Source organism: Lissotriton helveticus, chromosome 11 (genome assembly GCF_964261635.1).
Source record: "Lissotriton helveticus chromosome 11, aLisHel1.1, whole genome shotgun sequence".
Taxonomy (NCBI): Eukaryota; Metazoa; Chordata; class Amphibia; order Caudata; family Salamandridae; genus Lissotriton; species Lissotriton helveticus.
In genome coordinates this window covers 313,606,507-313,627,514 of record NC_136072.1, presented here as the reverse complement: position 1 = coordinate 313,627,514, position 21,008 = coordinate 313,606,507, and the positions used below count along the sequence as shown (strand labels likewise).

The 21,008-nt window shown below is 41.9% G+C and overlaps 1 protein-coding gene across 7 annotated transcripts in view; it reads right to left on the bottom strand.

The window, feature by feature from the left end:
* AMMECR1L (AMMECR1 like) overlaps positions 1-21,008 on the bottom strand; it is an 883,688-nt gene that overhangs the window by 100,387 nt on the left and 762,293 nt on the right. For all 7 annotated transcript variants that reach the window (XM_078665614.1, XM_078665612.1, XM_078665615.1 and 4 more), the window contains one exon: positions 2,118-2,208. In XM_078665614.1, the coding sequence (XP_078521740.1) occupies positions 2,118-2,208 (91 nt within the window). The remainder of the gene's footprint in view (positions 1-2,117; positions 2,209-21,008) is intronic.

Genomic DNA, 21,008 nt, shown 5'->3' with positions numbered 1-21,008 from the left:
TGTAATTGAGCTCCTAGCATGCGTGATACAACAAAGACATAGAGAGACAGCTTTAAATTTGAATCACCGTCCCGTCGGCATCTCACTTTATGCCGACAACATGGTACTTTTTATACGAGAACCTGCCCGAAATATGGCGCAGGTACTTAGAGAGTACATCAGATTTGGCCTGATCTCAGGACTTAATATCAACTGGGATAAGTCGATTATTATCCCTCTGACGGCAGTCACCCCTGCACCGCCTGTGGAATATCCGATAGTATGGTCAGCCGACCCAGTCAAATATTTAGGGATTTGGGTTCACCGAGAGCCTGATCTTGTCTTAAGGGAGAATTATGGACAGGCCTGTGTATCGCTAGATCACCAAAATGATACCTGGATTGCACTTCTGCTGTCCTTAGCAGACCGCATAGCTGTTATAAAAATGGTGGTATAGCCCCGCTTTTTATATCTCTTCTCCAATATCCCAATAAAAATGTCACAGGGATTTTACGCTACACTGTGTACATCACTACTTCGACTGATCTGGGGAGACAAGCAGGCTCGGGTAGTTTGGAACACTATCACCCTGGACCTGGATTATGACGGAGGGTTCGGCGCACCGGATCCATAGATATATTACCTGAGCACACAGGCACAATATGCTTACTATTGGTTCGACAAACATGACTTCATACCACACGTGGCAGTCGAGGTTGGCGATGCCTCTCTGGTACTTCTTCATAGCATCATCACACACACACAACGGGATACTCCAAAAACGGAAATAAACACGATAGACACCACATTGGCGGCGTGGCAAGCCGTAGGGCAGATCGCTGACAAATTGCCTTTATTTGCCCTGGCGATGCCACTGGAGCATCATATGGCACTCTCTGTGACAATAGAGGCGGGCCCGATGCGCCTCCTCGAGGAGGCAGGACTGAGCACTATGCGGGATCTCTACCCGGGTGGCACCTTCCTCACCCCGAGGACTTACAGTATATTGTCCATCCCACACTGCTCTTTCGGTTTGCTGTGCATAGGCTGAGACTTGCTATAAAATTGCACTACCACACATATCTGTCCGAGCCTCCGGCTCTCCAATCCCTACAGCTAATACTGACCACTCCCACACGAAAGAAATGAATCACAAAGCTATACAGGGCAATACGGTCTGAGAAGACTAAAGGGCCAGATCAGAGTTTCAATCGTCGGAATACCGTGCTGACCCCTCCTATAACAATGGCGGAGTGGGAACATGTGTGCAGCCTTACTGGTAAGCTTACACCGAATGGAAACCTTCATATAATTCATTTTAAACTCTTGCATCAGACATACTACACTCCCCTCCGCTTGCACAAATATGGTTTGAGAGACACTAGTAGATGTAAACGTTGTGGTCAGATGGAAGCTGATTTTATACATCTTGAATGGGACTGTGGGAGGTGGCCTCTTATTGGCAGCAAGTGATGTCTGGGTCAGAGATCCAGTGTGTGCCGTTGGTATGTCTTCTTTGTTATATTCCTTATGTAAAGGGGGTCCTGGGAAAATTCATACGTATCGCATTGCTCCTGGCTAAACGTAGAGTTGCTATTCATTGGGAAGGTACGCACGTGCCGAAAGTTGCACATTGAATTCGAGACATGGTCTACTGCAAAGAAAACTTGGAACTATATGCGGAGAAACTAGTAATATCATCCAAGCCTAAGGAAATATGGGAGCCACTACGTCAGTTCCTTCAACTTCAGACCATGGCTGACTCGCAGGCAGAAACAGAGTAAACATTATACAGGGTAATGCCCTAGCGCATCTGACGTGCACTGGTTTTCACAATTTGATCTGTTATACATATCTCTTGTGGTGTTAATTGTTCACGATTTGTACATGGCTAGTTTGACGCAAACGGTACTCTGTGTAGTAGTATTGATGATTGTTATTTTTGAAATGCAATAAAAAATTTTTTTTTAAAGTTTAAGCAACTGATTAACATAACCGGAAATGTATCCAGTACCATTATGAGGAAGATTTAAAAAGATTATGTAAACATGCACAACAATCAAACTATTTCCTCCTCCCCATTAGAAAGACTCTGGAAAGAAGTGGTGCAATCACATTTTAAGTTGATTTATTCCTACCTTGTTCCTTGGCAACTTCAGGGAGGTACGTAGCTGTTCGTTTCACTCCTTTCTCATTTATAAACTCGATTCGGATCCCATGCACTCCCACCTGCACAGGAAAAGGTCTGATGAGAGCAAGCAAGTACATTGATTTTTCAATCTGACAGGGGAACACTCATATCCTGGAAATAATTTGCTGGGGGGCAAATATACTGTACAAGATAGGAAAAAGTTACATAATTGTATCAACAGTTCAGTAGTGTAGATAACTCATATGCATAGCCAACTAGAGGATTTGGATAGCTACATCTAACAATGTCACAATATCAGCCTCTTGAGCCTCATTTTACATCAGACATTTTGACTGGGTACCAAGAAAATCTGCTAACTTAACCATTTTGTCCCAGTTGTACCTTAAAATCCTTTCATAACAGTAACAGCATAATAAGGTACCAACTTGTTGCAACAAGGTAGAGGGGAGAATGTGGATCCAATATAAAGCAGACTTCTATATCTAAGGAACTACTTGCAGTAATAATTTGTTTCTACACTTTTGGTGCATAGAGCCTCTTTTATAGACATAGGTCCTCCCATTAAACACACTAAGGAACAGCAGTAAAATAATGGAAGACAAAATTACACTGCAACTCAGGATTCCAACCTAGGTTTCTACTTTCTCTACTTTGCCAGACTGAATACATGTATTAATTTACAGACACAAGAGCAGAGTTAGGTATAATGAATGGAGGAAAGGTTGAGATTTACTAACATGAGTTACCATGTTTAGTACATGACATTTGAGTCCCATATCCTTAGCCACCATTGTTTATTTGCCTAGGACAATTTCAAAGTTTAAAATTAAATGTGGGATTGGCAGTATACAGGAAAATATGGAGTTTACCATAAGAAAGATACTTGAGCAGAGCAATATATAGTATTTGAATTAGGATTCTTTCTGATCTGTTGATAAAGGTACAGACATATTAAGAACGCTGCAGATGCTGCGCTGACCACATCAGCATGAATGCGAATGCATTAATGGGAGGAGGTCCCTGGGTGAAGTACCACTCAATTATATAGGGACTACTCTCCAGAAAGACAGTGGTCCTAAATGTATTATTTCCTACATAGAGGCACTAAACTTCAAAAAAGTCTGTGAAAGGGTTTGGTTTTCCCCAACTTCCACACAAAAGACAGATTCTGACACTCGCAGGCACCCTGCTCACGGACACAGCTTGGTTGGGGGCATTGTGCTCTGTTTTTAAATCGTTATTAAAGTGCTGTGTTTTTATATTTTGCATTTCCATTTGATGCATATCATTCTTACCTGATTCTAAGGGTTCTTGTTCCCGCCACGCACCCCGGTCCACCACGGTCTTTACAGATTGTGTGGAGGGTGCAGCGGCTCCATTGCTCCTCTGCCGGCTGGCAAGGGGTGGAGACAGGGGGGTTAGCGCTCTAGTGAGCCTAATCTACTTAAGCAGCCTGTCCTGCCGCCGCGCTGTAGACACTCGAAGGCACCCTGCTCATGGAAACAGCTTGGTTGGGAGCATTTTGCTCTGTTTTTAAATTGTTATTAAAGTGCTGTTTTTATATTCTGCATTTCCATTTGATGCATATCATTGTTACCCGATTCTAAAGATTCTTGTTCCCGCCAGGCACCCCGGTCCACCACGGTCTTTACCGATTGTGTGGAGGGTGCAGGCGGCTTCATTGCTCCTCTGTTGGCTGGCGAGGGGCGGAGACAGGGGGTTAGAGCTCTAGTGAGCCTAACCTACTTAACACCTTCAATGCTCATGACAAGGTCAGCTCGTCATGCACTGCAGCCAAGCTGACCATGTCATTTCAATGGAAATTAGAGTAAAAGTGGGAATTGCCTTAGCACCAAAGGGGTTAAGCAGCATGTCCTGCCCTCCGCGCAGCGGGCGGCCGCCGGCGCGCCAAAGGCAAGTCTGTCTGCGCCCGTCCGCGCCAGGACCGGGCTAGGGGCCAGAACCCCTGCTCAATTCCCCCCAGATGACCTTTGCTACAATAGGGAGCAGCTTTTTGGGATTAGAGGTGAGATGAGGAATAGGTGTACGCACATTATTTCATTGGAAGAGCGTAATAATCATTGCCCTCTCTGTAATTTCAATTTTAAGCCTGTTTATACTATCCCTTCCGAAGATTGTAAAGTTGACTCCATATCAATGTTACTTCTTAATTGTCGATCCCTTCCTAAGCATTCAAGTGAAATTTATTTGCTTCTAGAAGAGAGGAGCCCTGATGTTCTCTTTCTGACGGAAACATGGACCAGCAAGGACTCCGATGCTGACGTGGTCCAGGCTCTCCCCCCTAACTACGCCATTTTCAGACAAGATCGTGATAGTGGCCGTGGTGGGGGGATTGCCATTATATATAAGAATATTTATAGTTGTAGATCGACTATGTGCCCTCTATCTGATTGTGAGAGCTTCTCCTTTGGTATTAGCTTTTCACCTATTGTACCTTCTCAGGAATTCTTTTATACCATCCACCAGGAGCATTTGGTAACTTTTGTAATGATCTTCCAGACATAGTCACAAATGAGGCAAGACTTTTACCCTAATTTTCGATCCTGGGCGATTTTAACTTCCACTTTGATGACCCTGACTCTTCCCCTGCGAAAGACCTTACAGTAGGCGTGGAAACCTTTGAATTTAAGCAAATTGTGACTGGCCTGACTCACAAATTAGGCCATCTGCTCGACCCTTTTTTTACTAATCTCACTAATATCACTTTGGTTGAGACCATCGTAGTACCCTGGTCTGACCATTTTTTATTATCATTTGTTTGGACCCCCCAAGATCTGCTACAACCATCTATCAGGACTAAAAAGCTTGGTCGTATATGGTCCAAACTTTCAGTTGAAAGATGGGCAACTAATCTTATAAATTCCACCTCTTTATGTTCCCCGAATCCTACGATGGCTAATGATAATTTTAACCACTGGCTGGAGTCCTCTTTGGACTATGCTCTCCCCAAAAAAGAATTATGCCATCGAGTCAGGCCTAATAAAAAGCGTGGTACTCCCACAAACTCAGACAGCTAAAACAATCTTGCAAGCAATTTGAAAAGAAATGAAGGAAGGATTTTTCTGAGACTAGCAAGAGCAATTATAGGGTAGCACTTAAGCTTTATAAAAATGAAATAAAAGCGTCTCAAAGCAGCTATTATCCTGAAAAAATTGCTTCTGCATCTAATTCCCCGAGGGAAATTTTTAAAATCATGAAATCCCTGATCACCCCCCCAGTCCTCTCAGTAAATCGGTGAATGTCCAAGAACACTGTGATGAAATAGCAAATTTCTTCGCCACGAAGGTCTATATTATCTACTCAATGTTCCAACAAACTGATTTGGACATAAATGTACCTTCATCCACTCAACAAGTTAGGCTGGAGGAATTTGCTCCGCCGACTCTACCCGCCCTGCAGAAACTTCTGGGGGAACTTAAATCGGGATCTCCGGCAGACCCCGCCCTTCCTTCCATTCTTGATTTGGTCTCAGAGATCGTCTCCCCAGTTATGCTGGATGTAATAAATTCTTCCCTTGCAACGGAACATGTCCCGCTTCTCTGGAAACAAGCAAGAGTTAAAGATCTCTTGAAGAAGTCCAACTTAGATCCTGAGGAATGGGCCAATTATCGTCCCATTTCTCTACTGCCAGGTATTAGTAAACTTGCAGAAAAATATGTTAACTTCATACTAGCAGATTTTGTGCAGGAAAAAAGATGCCTCCATCCTACTCAGACGGGCTTTAGACGCAATCAGGGTGCGGAGACAGCCCTTCTTGCTGTAGTTGACGAAACTAGAAAAATCGTGGATAATGGAGGCTGCGCTGCGATCATTTTTTTAGATCTCAGCGCAGCCTTTGACACGGTAAACCATCAAATTATGATCCAAAGAATCAGGGAGGTGGGAGTAGTAAGGACTGCCCTTAAATGGCTGCAGTCCTTCCTCTCAGATAGATCATTTGCGGTCTTTGAAGAGGATGTTCTCTCGAAGCTGATTCCTTTGCAGTATGGAGTCCCCCAGGGATCTTTGTTGAGTTCCACCATGTTTAACATCTACATAAAGTCCCTTGCGGATGAGGTGCTCCCCTGGGGGATCCAGATGGTCACCTACGCTGATGACACCCGGCTGGTGGTGTCCCTTAGCCGACATGGTAAAACTGAACTTAACCTTACTTCCCTTTCTGGTGAAGGTGTCTGAGTGGATGGATCTGTCCTAACTTAAACTGAATGGTGCCAAGACAGAAATTTTGATACTAGGCCATGCTGCCCCCATGAATTTAGATCCCATGTGGCCTAGCTGTCTTGGCCCACCTCCTGCACCAAAGAAACAAATCAAGAGTTTGGGTGTATGGTTCGACGCGAACCATAATTTCACAGTTCAAGCACGTAAAGTCGCCGCTAAGTGCTATGGTTTGCTTAGATCGATAAGGAAGATCCTGCCTCTTCTGCCGTTTGAAGTTAGGCGTATGCTGGTCCAAGCCCTTATTTTATCACGGCTAGACTATGCAAATGCAGTCTACTTGTGCGTGCCACAAGGAACGACTAAGATCTTACAGACTGTTCAGAACTGTGCGGCCTGTCTTTTAATGAATGTTCCAAAACGTAACTCTGCTAAGTTAGCGCTTTGTCGGTTGCATTGGCTTCCTGTTCAGGAAAGAATTCGGTTTAAGGCTATGTGCATTGTCCATAAGTCCATTACTGGTAATGGCCCCCCTCTGACTCAGCCTATGGTGAAATTATATCGCACCACTCAGACACTCAGATCTAATAGGAAATAATTTCTACTAGTCTCCAGGATCAAATGGTCACGGATGGGAGGTCGACGGTTCACTTACAACGCGGCAAAATTTTGGAACCAGCTTCCGGACCATATTCGTCTTGAACATAACTATCTCCGGTTCAGGAAGCAGTTGAAAACTTTTCTTTTTCCATGAACAGTGGTTAATGATTAGTTGTCACAGGAAGCACTGGGATGCCCTTGGGAAGCCATGCGCTACACAAGTGTGTATTCATTCATTCATTCATTCATTCAATAAAGATCCGTTTTGGTCAGACCTGAGAAAACCATAAAATCTTTTTAACTGCTCAAGAAAAAAGCACAGATTCGGTTTGTAGAAACAAAAACTCTTCTTTGGCAGATGCAAAATTTTAGAAGTCACATCGAGTACAACAACACTACATAGAGGTCTATCATACAAAAGATAGGCATAGGGAAATGGTTAAGGCTATAAAATAAAATAAACTTATAAGGAATTAGAGGTTTCATTAAAACGTTAATAAAGTAATGCAATTACCAACTTGAAATAAGATCAGATATTTCAATTAAAAAGTAAATGTAGAACTGGTTTAGGAAATAAAGATAAAGAAATAGTTTTCAAATAGGAAAATGGGATCTCGGTTGTTGGTGGTGGGGCTTAACCCCCATTATATTATAAATATATGTGTATACTTGTGTGTGGTAGCGCTGGATTAAAAATAAAACCAGATTTTGAGTGCCGCAAATTCTTTGGAAAGGAAAAAGCACATTGGGCTTTGGGTGAAGCCTGTGGCAAGCACCAGCATTGAGGGCGTTTGGAAACTAACCCATATTCTGTAATATATATATATATATATATATATATATATATATATATATATATATATATATATATATCTATATATATATCCAAAACACACAAGAGAACCCATGTGAGAGAGGCCACAGGAACGTAGATACAGCGATTTATTAGCAACAGCTCGGGCATACAAGAGAGCAGGTAAGTTCAAACTCCAGTCACTGACTTGGCCAAACGCGTTTCAGGAATCTTGGTTCCCTTCCTCAATGGCAAACAAAGTCCTGCAATCACCATCCTGCTTGACGAACTTTGGTTTAAATCTCTGGGACCGCCCTTGTGGGCGAGGCCGAAACATTCGGCATTCTGGTCCCCGTAGTTTCTTTCTCAAGTGAGCGCAATCCGGTGAATGCAGTCATTAAAACATAAAATCCCCAAGTTGGTTGAAGAACCACCAGCCTTCAATTGTTGCCCCTTTCATAAGCTGCGGCTCGCTCGTTCCTCCCGATGAAGAGATGACGCCGCTCTGGCTAACATCACGGGCCCGCATGGCAGTGTACCCCTCTCGCGACCAGGCACGCCTGCTATTAATCCAAAACACACAAGGGCACCCATGTGAAAGAGGCCACAGGAACGTAGATACAGCGATTTATTAGCAACAGCTCGGGCATACAAGAGAGCAGGTAAGTTCAAACTCCAGTCACTGACTTGGCCAAACGCGTTTCGGGAATCTTGGTTCCCTTCCTCAATGGCAAACAAAGTCCTGCAATCACCATCCTGCTTGACGAACTTTGGTTTAAATCTCTGGGACCGCCCTTGTGGGCGGGGCCGAAACATTCGGCATTCTGGTCCCCGTAGTTTCTTTCTCAAGTGAGCGCAATCCGGTGAATGCAGTCATTAAAACATAAAATCCCCAAGTGGGTTGAAGAACCACCAGCCTTCAATTGTTGCCCCTTTCATAAGCTGCGGCTCGCTCGTTGCTCCCGATGAAGAGATGACGCCGCTCTGGCTAACATCACGGGCCCGCATGGCAGTGTACCCCTCTCGCGACCAGGCACGCCAGCTATTAATCCAAAACACACAAGAGCACCCATGTGAGAGAGGCCACAGGAACGTAGATACAGCGATTTATTAGCAACAGCTCGGGCATACAAGAGAGCAGGTAAGTTCAAACTCCAGTCACTGACTTGGCCAAACGCGTTTCGGGAATCTTGGTTCCCTTCCTCAATGGCAAACAAAGTCCTGCAATCACCATCCTGCTTGACGAACTTTGGTTTAAATGAAGGGGCTAATATTTAAACACGATGTTACCTGTTGCTGCCCGTAATACTCTTGGCGCTGAAGAAGGCATATGAGATGCCGAAATGCATTAGCCTGTAGAGGAGCAATTGATGGAATAAAGTGATCTCCCTGTAAGCCCCCACTGTGGCCTCTGCTCTTTTTCCGAAGGAGTTTTTTGTGATATATATATATATATATATATATATATATATATTCACCAAAAAAGTGCCGGTAGTTCAGGGCTTAGCTTCTGCGGGGGTCCTTCTAAACAAAATGAGTTTTTTTGTATACTGCAACAACCTTTTTGAACTTCGAAAAAGGTACTCAGGACACTCCAGGATGCTTAATTCAGTTTATTTGCAACAGCAAGTCACAAACCCGACGCGGTTCGCCGTAAGGCTTGGTCACGGTAAAGTTTGCACTCGTATACTTCCGTATTCATAGTTAAAGTCATCACAATCAACATAGGACTAACTCGTACCGGGGAGCATTTCAGTTTGGCGGCCATTTTGTAGTGACTACCATCTAATTGCTACACACAATATTTACAAGCTTGCGCTATAAATCCATATTATCCAAGCAATAACTGAAATTCGCACTAATAGAGTACTGCATTCTACAAACTTCATAATATATTATTAAAAAACAAGCATATGGGTTTATGTAAAATACTAAACCACAACTTATTATGCATACATTACGAAAAAAAACTCACAATCGCGCCCTAGTGGGCAAACATATTTGGCTATTTACACAATTAAGCCCTAGTGGGCCAAATGCATATTCTACACCATTGTTCCAAAGTTCATTTAGACATTATTGTTGCTTCAATGTACGTTGAAATATTTTGTTGGTTGTAATGTATGAGACTTTTGTAGATACTTTCTTCCATTCAATAACCCCAGAGTCGTAGTCCTAACAAAAAATAAGAAAAAATAAATACTCTGAATACTCGTGCAAAACAAGAAAAAAGGATTAAAAAAACGATGTACAATTAAAACCATATATCACAAATATTTGCAGGAAGTTCATTCTATGGCTCACAGTCCTTTGTTCACAACGGAAATTCATTAGAGATTTTAAAGATTATCAATCTGGAAGAACCCTCATGTTCCACAAAAAATATGATCATTTATTCGCAGAGGGCGATCTGGGGAATACCAGAAAATCTGAAGTGACCTCCTTGGCAACTATGGAAAGTGCAGCCTTAACAGAAGAGAGTGATGTCTCGGATAGTAACACCTCTGATGTGTCAACTGATAGGCTAAGTCAACGGGTGCCACTGAGCAGCACATGCCGCAATAACTTTTTGAAATAATTCCAGCTCATTAATAAGGCCAAACAGAACCAACAAAGCGCACAGAATACTGAGCAGGATTTTTGGAGAGGCCGAGGATGAGGGCAGCGAGGCAAAACCAGAGGAACAAAAGGAACAAAAAAGCAAGGGGAATGCGGAAAAAACGATTCGACCGCACCTACACCGATGGAAACGCGAGCCAAAAAGGGAATGAAATGACAGTCATAAATCTCTCCAAACGTGAGTTAACTGATATTGAGACTAATTTGTTAACATTGGGTTTGTCCTTTTGCCCAACTAAAAATATGGATTATGTGCAAACCCGTATTGACATTTTTTATTCCCTGCATAAATTGAAGTTGAAAAAATGGTTCCATCTGCATCCATCGGAATCTAAGATTGATAATGTATCTGATAATCTTGAGACTGTTAATATTTCAGATGTTACTACTTTACAAACACTAGCTGAATTGAACGAGAATGTTGAACATCATGATGACCCCTTTCTAAATCTATGCAACTTAGATATCACAGTTGACAATGCTAGCAATAGTGGTTTTAAACCTAAATCTAAATGTATACCTATGATACATTGTGATGCATTGGAGCTTTTTGAGAAAAGTGTTGTCAAAGAACTAAAAAAAAGTACGGTACATGAAAGAAAAACAAGCTAAACACAACCTAACCCAGATACAAATTGATGCAATCAATGGATTGAAAACTGATCCCTCCGTTGTCATTAGACAATCAGACAAGTGGGGGACATAGTGGTGTGGGGTACACAAGAATACATTGCAGAGGGTTTGCGACAGCTATCTGACCTATCCTGTCACCAGGAGATTAATCAAAGAAAGATTGAAATATCCAATTTGCAATATGAAGAAATGCTTTGCGATTGGAAAGATAAAGGTTTATTGACATGGGAAGAATATGGTAGTTTGAGATCTAAATATGCCAAGACACCAGTATTATATCTCTTATCGAAACTACATAAGAACCCAATCAATCCCCCAGGTAGGCCTATAGTATCCTCTATGGGCACTAAATTGGAAATGACTTCGAAATATATTGATTTCTTTCTTAGACCATTTGTAGTTGCCTTACCAGCATACTTAAGAGACACTATGCATTTCCTAAATATGATTGATGATCTGCAGTGGGAAGAGGATTTTTTACTTATCACATTAGATGTGACAAGTTTATATACCTCAATCAAACATGATTTGGGTATCAACGCTGTTGGACACTTTTTAAGAGCAAGATCAATTTTGTTGCTAATGCACACAGAAATGCTTTTGGATATGATTGCTTACTGTCTGTCAAACAATTATTTCTACTTTGATGACAAGCTGTACAAACAGTTACAGGGGACTGCAATGGGCACTTGCTTCGCCCCCAGTTATGCCAACCTGTTCATGGGTTGGTGGGAGGAGCAAGTGTCCAGTTGCTTTGAGGAATGCAGTGACCATGTAATTTTGTGGTCAAGATTTATTGACGATTTTTGTTCAATTTGGCGCGAAAATCAAAGCAGTGCAGAGGCCTTTATCCGAGCCTTGAATAAGAATGACTTCAATATTGAATTAACATCTCAAATAAGCAACAGCACAATAGTGTTCCTGGACATGGAAGTGATGGTACAAAACAATTATCTGGTGACCAAACTCCACAGAAAGGAAACTGCGGGGAACAGTTTGCACTTTCCATCGAGTGCGCATCCTTATGGTCTGATTCAGAGTATACCTTATGGTGAACTCATTCGAGCTAAGAGAAACAGTAGCACCAAGAAAGAATTTGAGAAAGAAAATACCATTATGTGTGACAGATTTAAAGAAAGAGGTTATGCACAGAAGGTTATCAAGAGAGCTGTGAATAAAGTAGATTTGTTGGACAGAGCATCTCTCTTAAATCCGAAAATAAAACCCAACAGTACTGACTCTCAGATCAGATTCATAACTACATATTCAAATCAGGCGATTCAAGTCCGAAAAATCTTTAATCGCAATTGGCATATTTTAAAAACTGATCCCACTCTTCACAAATATTTACATGAAGCCCCCAAATAACTTTCAGACGGGGGTTGTCTCTGAAAGATGAATTAAGTCACAATCACATAATGAGCAAACAGAAAGATAATTTAGTGAAGAATACTGCTTTTTCATGTTGTATGCACTGTAAAGCATATACTTACAGCAGAAATTGTGCTAAAATTAAAATGCCCAACAGTGATAGGGACTTCCATATCAGGGGGAACTATAACTGTAATACAGAATTTTGTGTTTACTGCTTGATTTTCCCTTATAACAAATATTACATTAGGAGTACCAAGAAGAAAGCTAAATTAAGAGTACTGGAGCACAAAAGGGCAATACGAAACCACAATGAACAGTACCCAGTAGCCCGCCACTTTAAACATCACATGGCCAAAATGAGAAATTATTAGCCTTTGTCATCCTGGATGCCATCAAGCCACAGAAACGTGTGGGGGGCAGAGAGCATCAATTGAGGGTTTCGGGATCTAGGTATATAATAGATTTTGAGACACTAATGCTCTCAGGTTTGAACTCCAGTGAGGAACTGGCGGTTCATTTGGGTTGACATTGCGAGATGAAATAAGTGAGGGCCCAGTCCTGAGTATAATCATAAGAGCTGTAATAGAATATCCTAGGAGGTTATATGAACAAAGGACTGTGAGCCATAGAATGAACTTCCGGCAAACATTTGAGATATATGGTTTTAATTGTACATAGTTTTTTTAATCCTTTTTTCTTGTTTTGTACGAGTATTCAGAGTATTTGTTTATTCTTATTTTTTGTTAGGACTACGACTCTGGGGTTATTGAGTGGAAGAAAGTATCTACAAAAGTCTCATACATTACAACCAACAAAATATTTCATCGTACATTGAAGCAACAATAATGTCTAAATGAACTTTGGAACAATGGTGTAGAATATGCATTTGGCCCACTAGGGCGTAATTGTGTAAATAGCCAAATATGTTCGTCCAATAGGGCGCCATTGTGAGGTTTTTTTCGGAATGTATGCATAATAAGTTGTGGTTTAGTATTTTACATAAACCCATATGCTTATGTTTTTTAATAATATATTATGAAGTTTGTAGAATGCAGTACTCTATTTGTGCGAATTTCAGTTATTGCTTGGATAATATGGATTTATAGCGCAAGCTTGTAAATATTGTGTGTAACAATTAGATGGTAGTCACTACAAAATGGCCGCCAAACTGAAATGCTCCCCGGTACAAGTCAGTCCTATGTTGATTGTGATGACTTTAACTATGAATACGGAAGTATACGAGTGCAAACTTTACCGTGACCAAGCCTTACGGCAAAACGCGTCAGGTTTGTGACTTGCTGTTGCAAATAAACCGAATTAAGCATCCTGGAGTGTCCTGAGTACCTTTTTCGAAGTTCAAAAAGGTTGTTGCAGTATATATATATATATATATATATATATATATATAGATATTCACAGAAAAAAACATAGGTTTAAGGGGTGTTATAGTTAGCTGGACATTTCACTCGTACACAACCATAGAAATTCCTCTGTTATAGTTAGTTCTGCTAACTATAATTTCTATGGTTTTGTACAACGGAATGTCCAGCTAACTATAACACCCCTGAAACCTATGTTTTTTTCTGTGAATTTCTAAGGTTGTTTAAATGCTAATTTCTAACTATAACGTCTCTGAAACCTATGGTTTTTCAGTGAGTTTTCAAAGCTTTTTTAAATGCTAATTTCTAACTATAACGTCTCTGAAACCTATGGCTTTTTCAGTGAATTTCAAAGGTTTTTTAAATGCTAATTTTTAAGTGTAATAGTAGTTATACCTATTTTTTGTACCGATTTTCTACAGTTTTTTAAACTTTTTATTTATAAATATTTTATTCATTAAATAACATTATATATTTTTCTTTAAATTGCTAAAAAATTAAATTAAAAAAAACAAACTGAAATATTGTTGAATTTTTTGTTTAATTTTAATATATTTATATTATTTTTTTCCCCCAATTTTTTCGGAGTCGCGCTTCCAAAGCGTACACATCATGGTGGGTGCTTGGATTCTAGCCGCCATTTTAGAAAAGTCTTGAAGGATCCACGTATGGTGTGCGACGGCTGCGTGTTTTTGAGTTACATCATATACATTTAATATGACGTGATGTGTGCGATTGGTATGCGACCAGTCCGCGACTCCTGCTCCCGCGCATTTGCGGCACATGCGCATTATGGTAAGCGACGCTTGGGCGGTGGCGGGTCCTGCGTGACTTCATATATGTACTGGGGCGCGTTGGGTGTGCGACTCCTGCAAAAAAAAATTATGTTCTAAAATGATATGTATGTGTCTTTAATATACATATTAGGGCAAGTGATTATCTAAGATATTCATAAAAATTATATATTTGTACTTATAATAAACGTATATTATTTTTAAGTATATTTTCGTGAAGTCGCGTCGGGTGCGTGCTTCGTGAGCGCATAGTGCGGATACCTCATGTGACCTCAAAAAAAAAAAAAGATTTCATTGGTTCATAACATTTCCCACTGTAACTATTGAAGGACCCCACCCATTTTAATCATTCTTGTTGGAGCATCTTTAGAGAGACATCTCTTTTCCTACAAGAACCCTGTTTGCTTGTTTTTTTTGGTGTTTTTCAAAAAATATCAAAAATGGCATCTGGACAGCAGCAGGAGGAAGTATCTTCTGAAGAAGAATTCTTGCAGGAGGCACCACGTCCACAGAGGCCGGAATTTGTTGTGTGGAAATTCTTCACTTTTCCACCTGGAGAGAAGAAAGTAAATGCGAGAAAGGTGACGTGCAAAATTTGTGACCGAGTCCTGTCAAGAGGCAGGGAAAAAAAATACTCTTGTGGCACTGCTTCTATGTACAAGCATCTCCGAACCACACATCATCTCAATCTTGCTTGGGAGGAAATGAGGCGGGCTGCTTTGAACCCCTCACCTGCTGTGGCAAGTACGTCTGGAGCGTCCTCAGGAACACCTGCAATGGACATTAGGCCAGAATTCGCCTTTCTCGAGCAACACTGCGTGAAGTGTAAGAAACTTATATGCTTCAGTGAGAAGTCGGTGGATGCAGCTTGCGCTGCGCACCGCAACAATTGTTAATTTTTTTGGGGGGTTGTTTTTGGAATGATAAGTAATTCCAAATGTTACCTGTTTTATTCGTTCTTTTTTTGCTCATTTTTTCGAACTCGCACACAAAAAAATACAAAATTGTTCCCAAAAATTTAAAGAAAATACAAAAGAAAAAAGAAGAAGAAAAAAGTTCTTATCAGAACTACCTTAACTGGTTAAAGAAAGAACTATCATCACAAGGGAATGTGTGAACGTTTGGTTGAATATATGTATAGAGCATGATTGACTGAAAGAATGCATTAGTAGTGTATGGTGAATTTATAGGTGAAGATTTAAGAGGAAGTACTGCAGCGTGACACTGCAAGCTCTTTAACTGCACTGCACTGTGGCATTACCGAAGCACAGGGATGAGACATATGTACATGAATATGTTGCAACTCTGTGCTTCCCTCTGCACTGCTGCACAAACTGCAGCCATGCGGTGACACAGGCACCCTTGCACCATGGTGAAAGGATGTCTGTGTCGTGCGGAAATTGTTTTTGTGCAGGAAGGGACACCTACCTGCACAAAAACAATCAGTAAAGGCATTTTCCTCTTTGAATGTATGCTGTGGAATGCAGCATGCATTGAAAAAGGAAAAAATGAGGAGAAATTAAAACAATTCTCCTTGTTGCGCCTTGCTACACCAACTCTAGGATGGCGCAGCATTCACACACATTTCCAGATTTACAATTTCTCATAAATCTGGAGATGTGTCTTGTTCTATGGGTGTTGCGTGGGAACACCCACAGCAACACCTATGGAACGCCCCTTTAATGCTAAGTTCTGTGTATGAAGGGGTCGTATTTACAAGGAGAGGAAAAACCATGCAGGGTGGCTTTTCCTCTCCTGGTAAATATGAAGGAGTGCCTGGCACCATCACTACGTTACAAAAAGTGACGTAGTGGTGGTGCAGGGTGCTTGTAAATCTGCCCCATAAGTGCTTAGGTATTGGCAGACTGATACAATAAGAACATGGTGCTGGATGGCTGATTGAAGAATTGCATGAGACTGACAGGAGGTATCCTACGCTGCATGGGTACTACTTCAGTATTTAATGGAGTGGACCAATAGTATGTATCTGCTTAGATATTTGTAGGGATTATGCACAGAATATTTTATGTGTACTTGTGTTGGTGCCTAGGTCATTTTATAAGAATATCACTAGTAACTGGAATGATGACAGTGCTGCAAACAGAGTGAACACTTAATTTATAAGTGCTTACGTATTGGTGGAGTGATAGGATAAGTAGATAGTGGTAGATAAGTGATTAAAGATGTGCATGGGACAGACTGGACGATTCCTACACTGCATGAGTACTAACTGGGTATTTAGAAGAGTGTATCAATAGTATGTAGCTAGTTAGAGGTCTGCTTGGATAGTGCACAAAATATTATAGCTGTACTTGTGTTAGTAGCTAGGCCATTCCATAATTCCATGGCTAGTAACTAGAATAATTACAGTATTACAAACAGAGTGTATAGTGAATTTATAAGTGCTTAGGTATTGGTGGAGTAATAGGATAAGTAGATCTTGCTGGATGGGTGATTGGAGAAATGCATGGGACAGACAGGAGGATTCATACACTGCATAGGTACTAACTGGATATTTAGAAGAGCGTTTCAATAGTTTGTAGTTGGTTAGAGGTGTGCATGCATAGTGTACAAAATATTGTACCTGCACTTGTGTTAGTGACCACGCCATTCCTTAAGTATACCACTAATAACTGGAGTAATTTCAGTGTTGCAAAGAAAGTGCGTGCTGAATTTATAAGTGCTTAGGTTTTGGTGGAGTGATAGGATACGTAGATAGTGCTGGATATGTGAATGGAGAAGTGCATGGGACAGACAGAAGGATTCCTAGACTGCATTGGTACTAACTGGGTATTTAGAAGAGCGTATCAATAGTATGTAGCTAGTTAGAGGTCTACATGCATAGTGCACAGAATATTGTAGCTGTACTAGTATTGGTGTGTCTATGGTTTCGAGAATGGTAGTCTGTATTTTAGGGTGTGAGGAGGTGCATCAGATGATCCCGTGGATGATGTCATCAGTGATGTCATTTGAGATGTCATCAGTGATGACATCAATGATGTCACTGACCATGTCATGAGTGATGTAATATGTGACGTCATCAGCAGTGCTTTGCGGGGGCGTGAGTTATAGTTAGCACAACTAACTATAACGGCCGAATTTCTCTTGTTTTGTACGAGTGAAATGTCCAACTAACTATGACACCCATGAAACGTGTTTTTTTCAGTGAATTTCTGAGGTTTTTTAAATGCAAATTTCTAACTATAATGTCCTCTCACTCTTACAAGGAAGGAATCAGCACTCAGGCTGTAGTTTGGAAGTATTTAATCTGCAAAGGACGTGATCCAAGCGTTTCGGCTCGTCCGAACCTTAATAATGATACAAGACGTCATTGTAGCATCCTTATTTGAATGTACAAATGCCTATAGTTGCCAACAAGGTTTTTGGATTAAAGTAATATGTAGTCACATATTACTTTAATACAAAAAGCTGGCGGCCATATTGGCCTGGTCACGATGTGAAAATTCAGGAATTGATACAATAAAGAAAAGAAAACAAGTGTTAATATGCACACAATGTCATTTCAGCATATCTTGCCCCGTGACTGCCATACCTGTATGTTCGCCAAAGTGACTTATTCATAATAAACATACTTAGGATTGCAATCATCAACATAAACAATGGACTACACATTACTTTAAAGTGAAAAGGCTATCGGCCATATTAATCTGGGCACGTTGCGTATTATAATGGTTCTTACACGAAAGAAAAGAAAAAAAAGGGGTGTTAATATACACACACTATCCCTAAATAAAGTTCTAGCGATTATAGTTCCATTCCATTCACAGCTCATTTGAGATGTCATGAGTGATGTAACTGACCATGTCATGAATGATGTAATGTCTGAGGTCATTAGCAGTACATTGCGGGGGCTTAAGTTATAGTTAGCTCAGGTAACTGTAACTGCTGAATTTCACTGGTTGTGTATGAGTGAAATCTGAGTCTAACTATACCGTCCCTGTAATCTTTGTTTTTTTCAGCAAATTTCTAGTTTTTTTAACGTTAAGTAAGATGCATATCACAATGGATGGTGGGGGGTTGGAAGCAGGGCCTGGCATTGTGCTGCCCCCACCCAAGCTTGCTGCTCCTGCCTTCCCTCCTAGCCATCCACTGTCCACGTCCCCCTGCTCCCTTATTACAGCCCTGTGTGGCCGTTGTTCTGCCACTGGCCTTCCCGCCTTCCCTGAACAGTTAGCTTGCTGCCCCATCCACCTCCTCCCTATCCTCTGTTGTCCGAATCCATGGACTAGCCTCCTCCCTCCAGCCATGCATGGTTTGATGTGCTGCCACTGCCCTCCATTTAGCATTATATACCAGTCCACTCCTCCTGCCCTCCATTGCCCAATTCTATGCCCCATCATTGACCTCCTGCTTAGCCACCATGCTTAGCTTGCTGTCCATATTCTCCTTCCCCCTGCCTTTCGATGTCTGTGTGCATGCCCCTGCTCCATCCTTTTTGCCCACCATGTTCCATGGACCTGCCACTCCTATCTACTCTGAGTGTTCTGTTGAGCTGCCACTCCCCTCCCACCTGCCTAGCATTGTCAGATGACTGTAACCTGTCCCTGCCACCTCCACCCTGCCTGTCCACATTCCATGCACCTATCTCCTTCCTCCTATCCTCCATGGTCCATTTTACTGCCAAACCCTTCTGCCCTCCATGGTCTGTTGTGCTGCACCTGCTCCTCCTGCCAGCCCCGTGTGGTCTGTTGTGAGGCCCCTTCCCCTGAACTCTCTTGTCTGTGCCCAGGTCCTGACCCTCCCTTCTATCCTCCATGGTCGTTTGTGCAAGCCCCTGAACCCTCCTTCTAGCCCATCATAGCCATTGTGCTGCCACTACACCTCCCGCTTGCCATGCATCGTCTTCTGTGCTGCCACGGCCCCTCCCACCTTCCCTGTGTGGTCAGCTAGCTGCCCATGACCCCCTCCCACCTTCCCTCCATGGTCTGTGTGTGTGCCATTAAAGCCTCACTGTTGCTCTCCATGGTGTGTCTTGCTTCTAGTGCCCATCCTGCCTGACCTCCATGGTCATCTTGCTGCTTCTGTACTGCCTCCTTGCCCCCAGCCCTCTGTTTCCATGTGCAGACCCCTATTCCCTCCCTCCTGGCTGTCTGTTCCATTGTAATGCCCCTGAGCCATCCCTCCTGCCCCTTATGGTCCATTATGCTGCAGCTTTCTCTCCTATCTGTCCATTATGGTCAGCTAGCTACAATTGCCTCCTTCCCCTTTGTTCTCTGTTGTCCATGTGCATGGTCCTGTCCCCTCCCTATTGCTTTCTATGGATTGTTGTGCTGTACTCCCGTCCCGCATGCCCTGTGTGGTGTATTGTGCTGCTGCAAACCCTGATGCCTGCCCTGTAGGGTCAGTGTGGTGCACCTCTCCATGTCCCTCCTCTCCTCTGTTATCCGAGTCCATGCCCCTACCACAATTCCTCCTGCCTTCCATGTACCGTACTTGTTAACATTTTGAACTTGGTAAGAGGGAGATTTTGAAAAAAAACTGGGGTATTGATTTTCCCCATTGACACATATTGAAAAAGAGGAGATTGTAGACAGGAGACAGATCAAATAAAACCCATTTGGGCTTACAAACATTGGACTTTCCTGGCTGAATCGGGTCTGTTGGCATGTATGGTTGTACTACCAAAACAGTACTTCCTTCTGCCCACAATGGTCTATTATATTGCCACAGCCTCTCTTGCCAGTCCTGTATTGTTGGTTTGTTGCCCCTGCCCCCCTTTCCACTGCCCTCCATAGTCTGTTGTGCTGCCACTGCCCTTCCTGCCTGCCCAGTGTGGTCAAATTGTTGCTTCTCTACCCTCCTACCTGCCTTCAATTTTCAGAGTCCGTGCCCCTGGCCTCTGCTTCTCAACAGTATCCTAATGAACAACTAGATTGCTAACATTCTATATTTATTACAAAAGTGTGGAACGCCTGACGTCATCTTGATGTAATCAAAACTGTAATACCTAGAGCATTTCCTTTAGAAATTGCATATATGAGAGGGTCTTATTTGCATCAAAATTATGGTTAGTGCTCTAAAAAACTAAAATGAGGACAAATTGTCTGAGTTTTCAAATAGCGACAAAGCACTTTTAAATTATTTGTTATCTTTATTTTTGTATCCAGTTGACCACTTGATTAAATGTTGCACTTAGGGGAGAGGATGTAGTGTTACTTCCAGAGCTGCAGACTTTGCAACTGGGGAACCAGGTTGGAGTTTCTGCTTCAGCTCGACATTCTGTGAATCTGGTCAAATCACTTAATCTCCCCAAGTCTAAAACCAAAATGAATTAGTTGTTGTGTGATGTAACCAATGCTCATGTAAAGCACTCCAATACCTGACAAGTCTGCACTATATAAAACTGCAAAAACACAAAATATAAAGTGTTTTGCACACATCTGTCATTGGGCTACATGTGAGCTACATCTGGGGGATATTTGTGCTACATTTGGGCTCTTTTGTCCAGGGGCGGCTGGTGACATTTGAAAGTGGTGAGGCGCAGG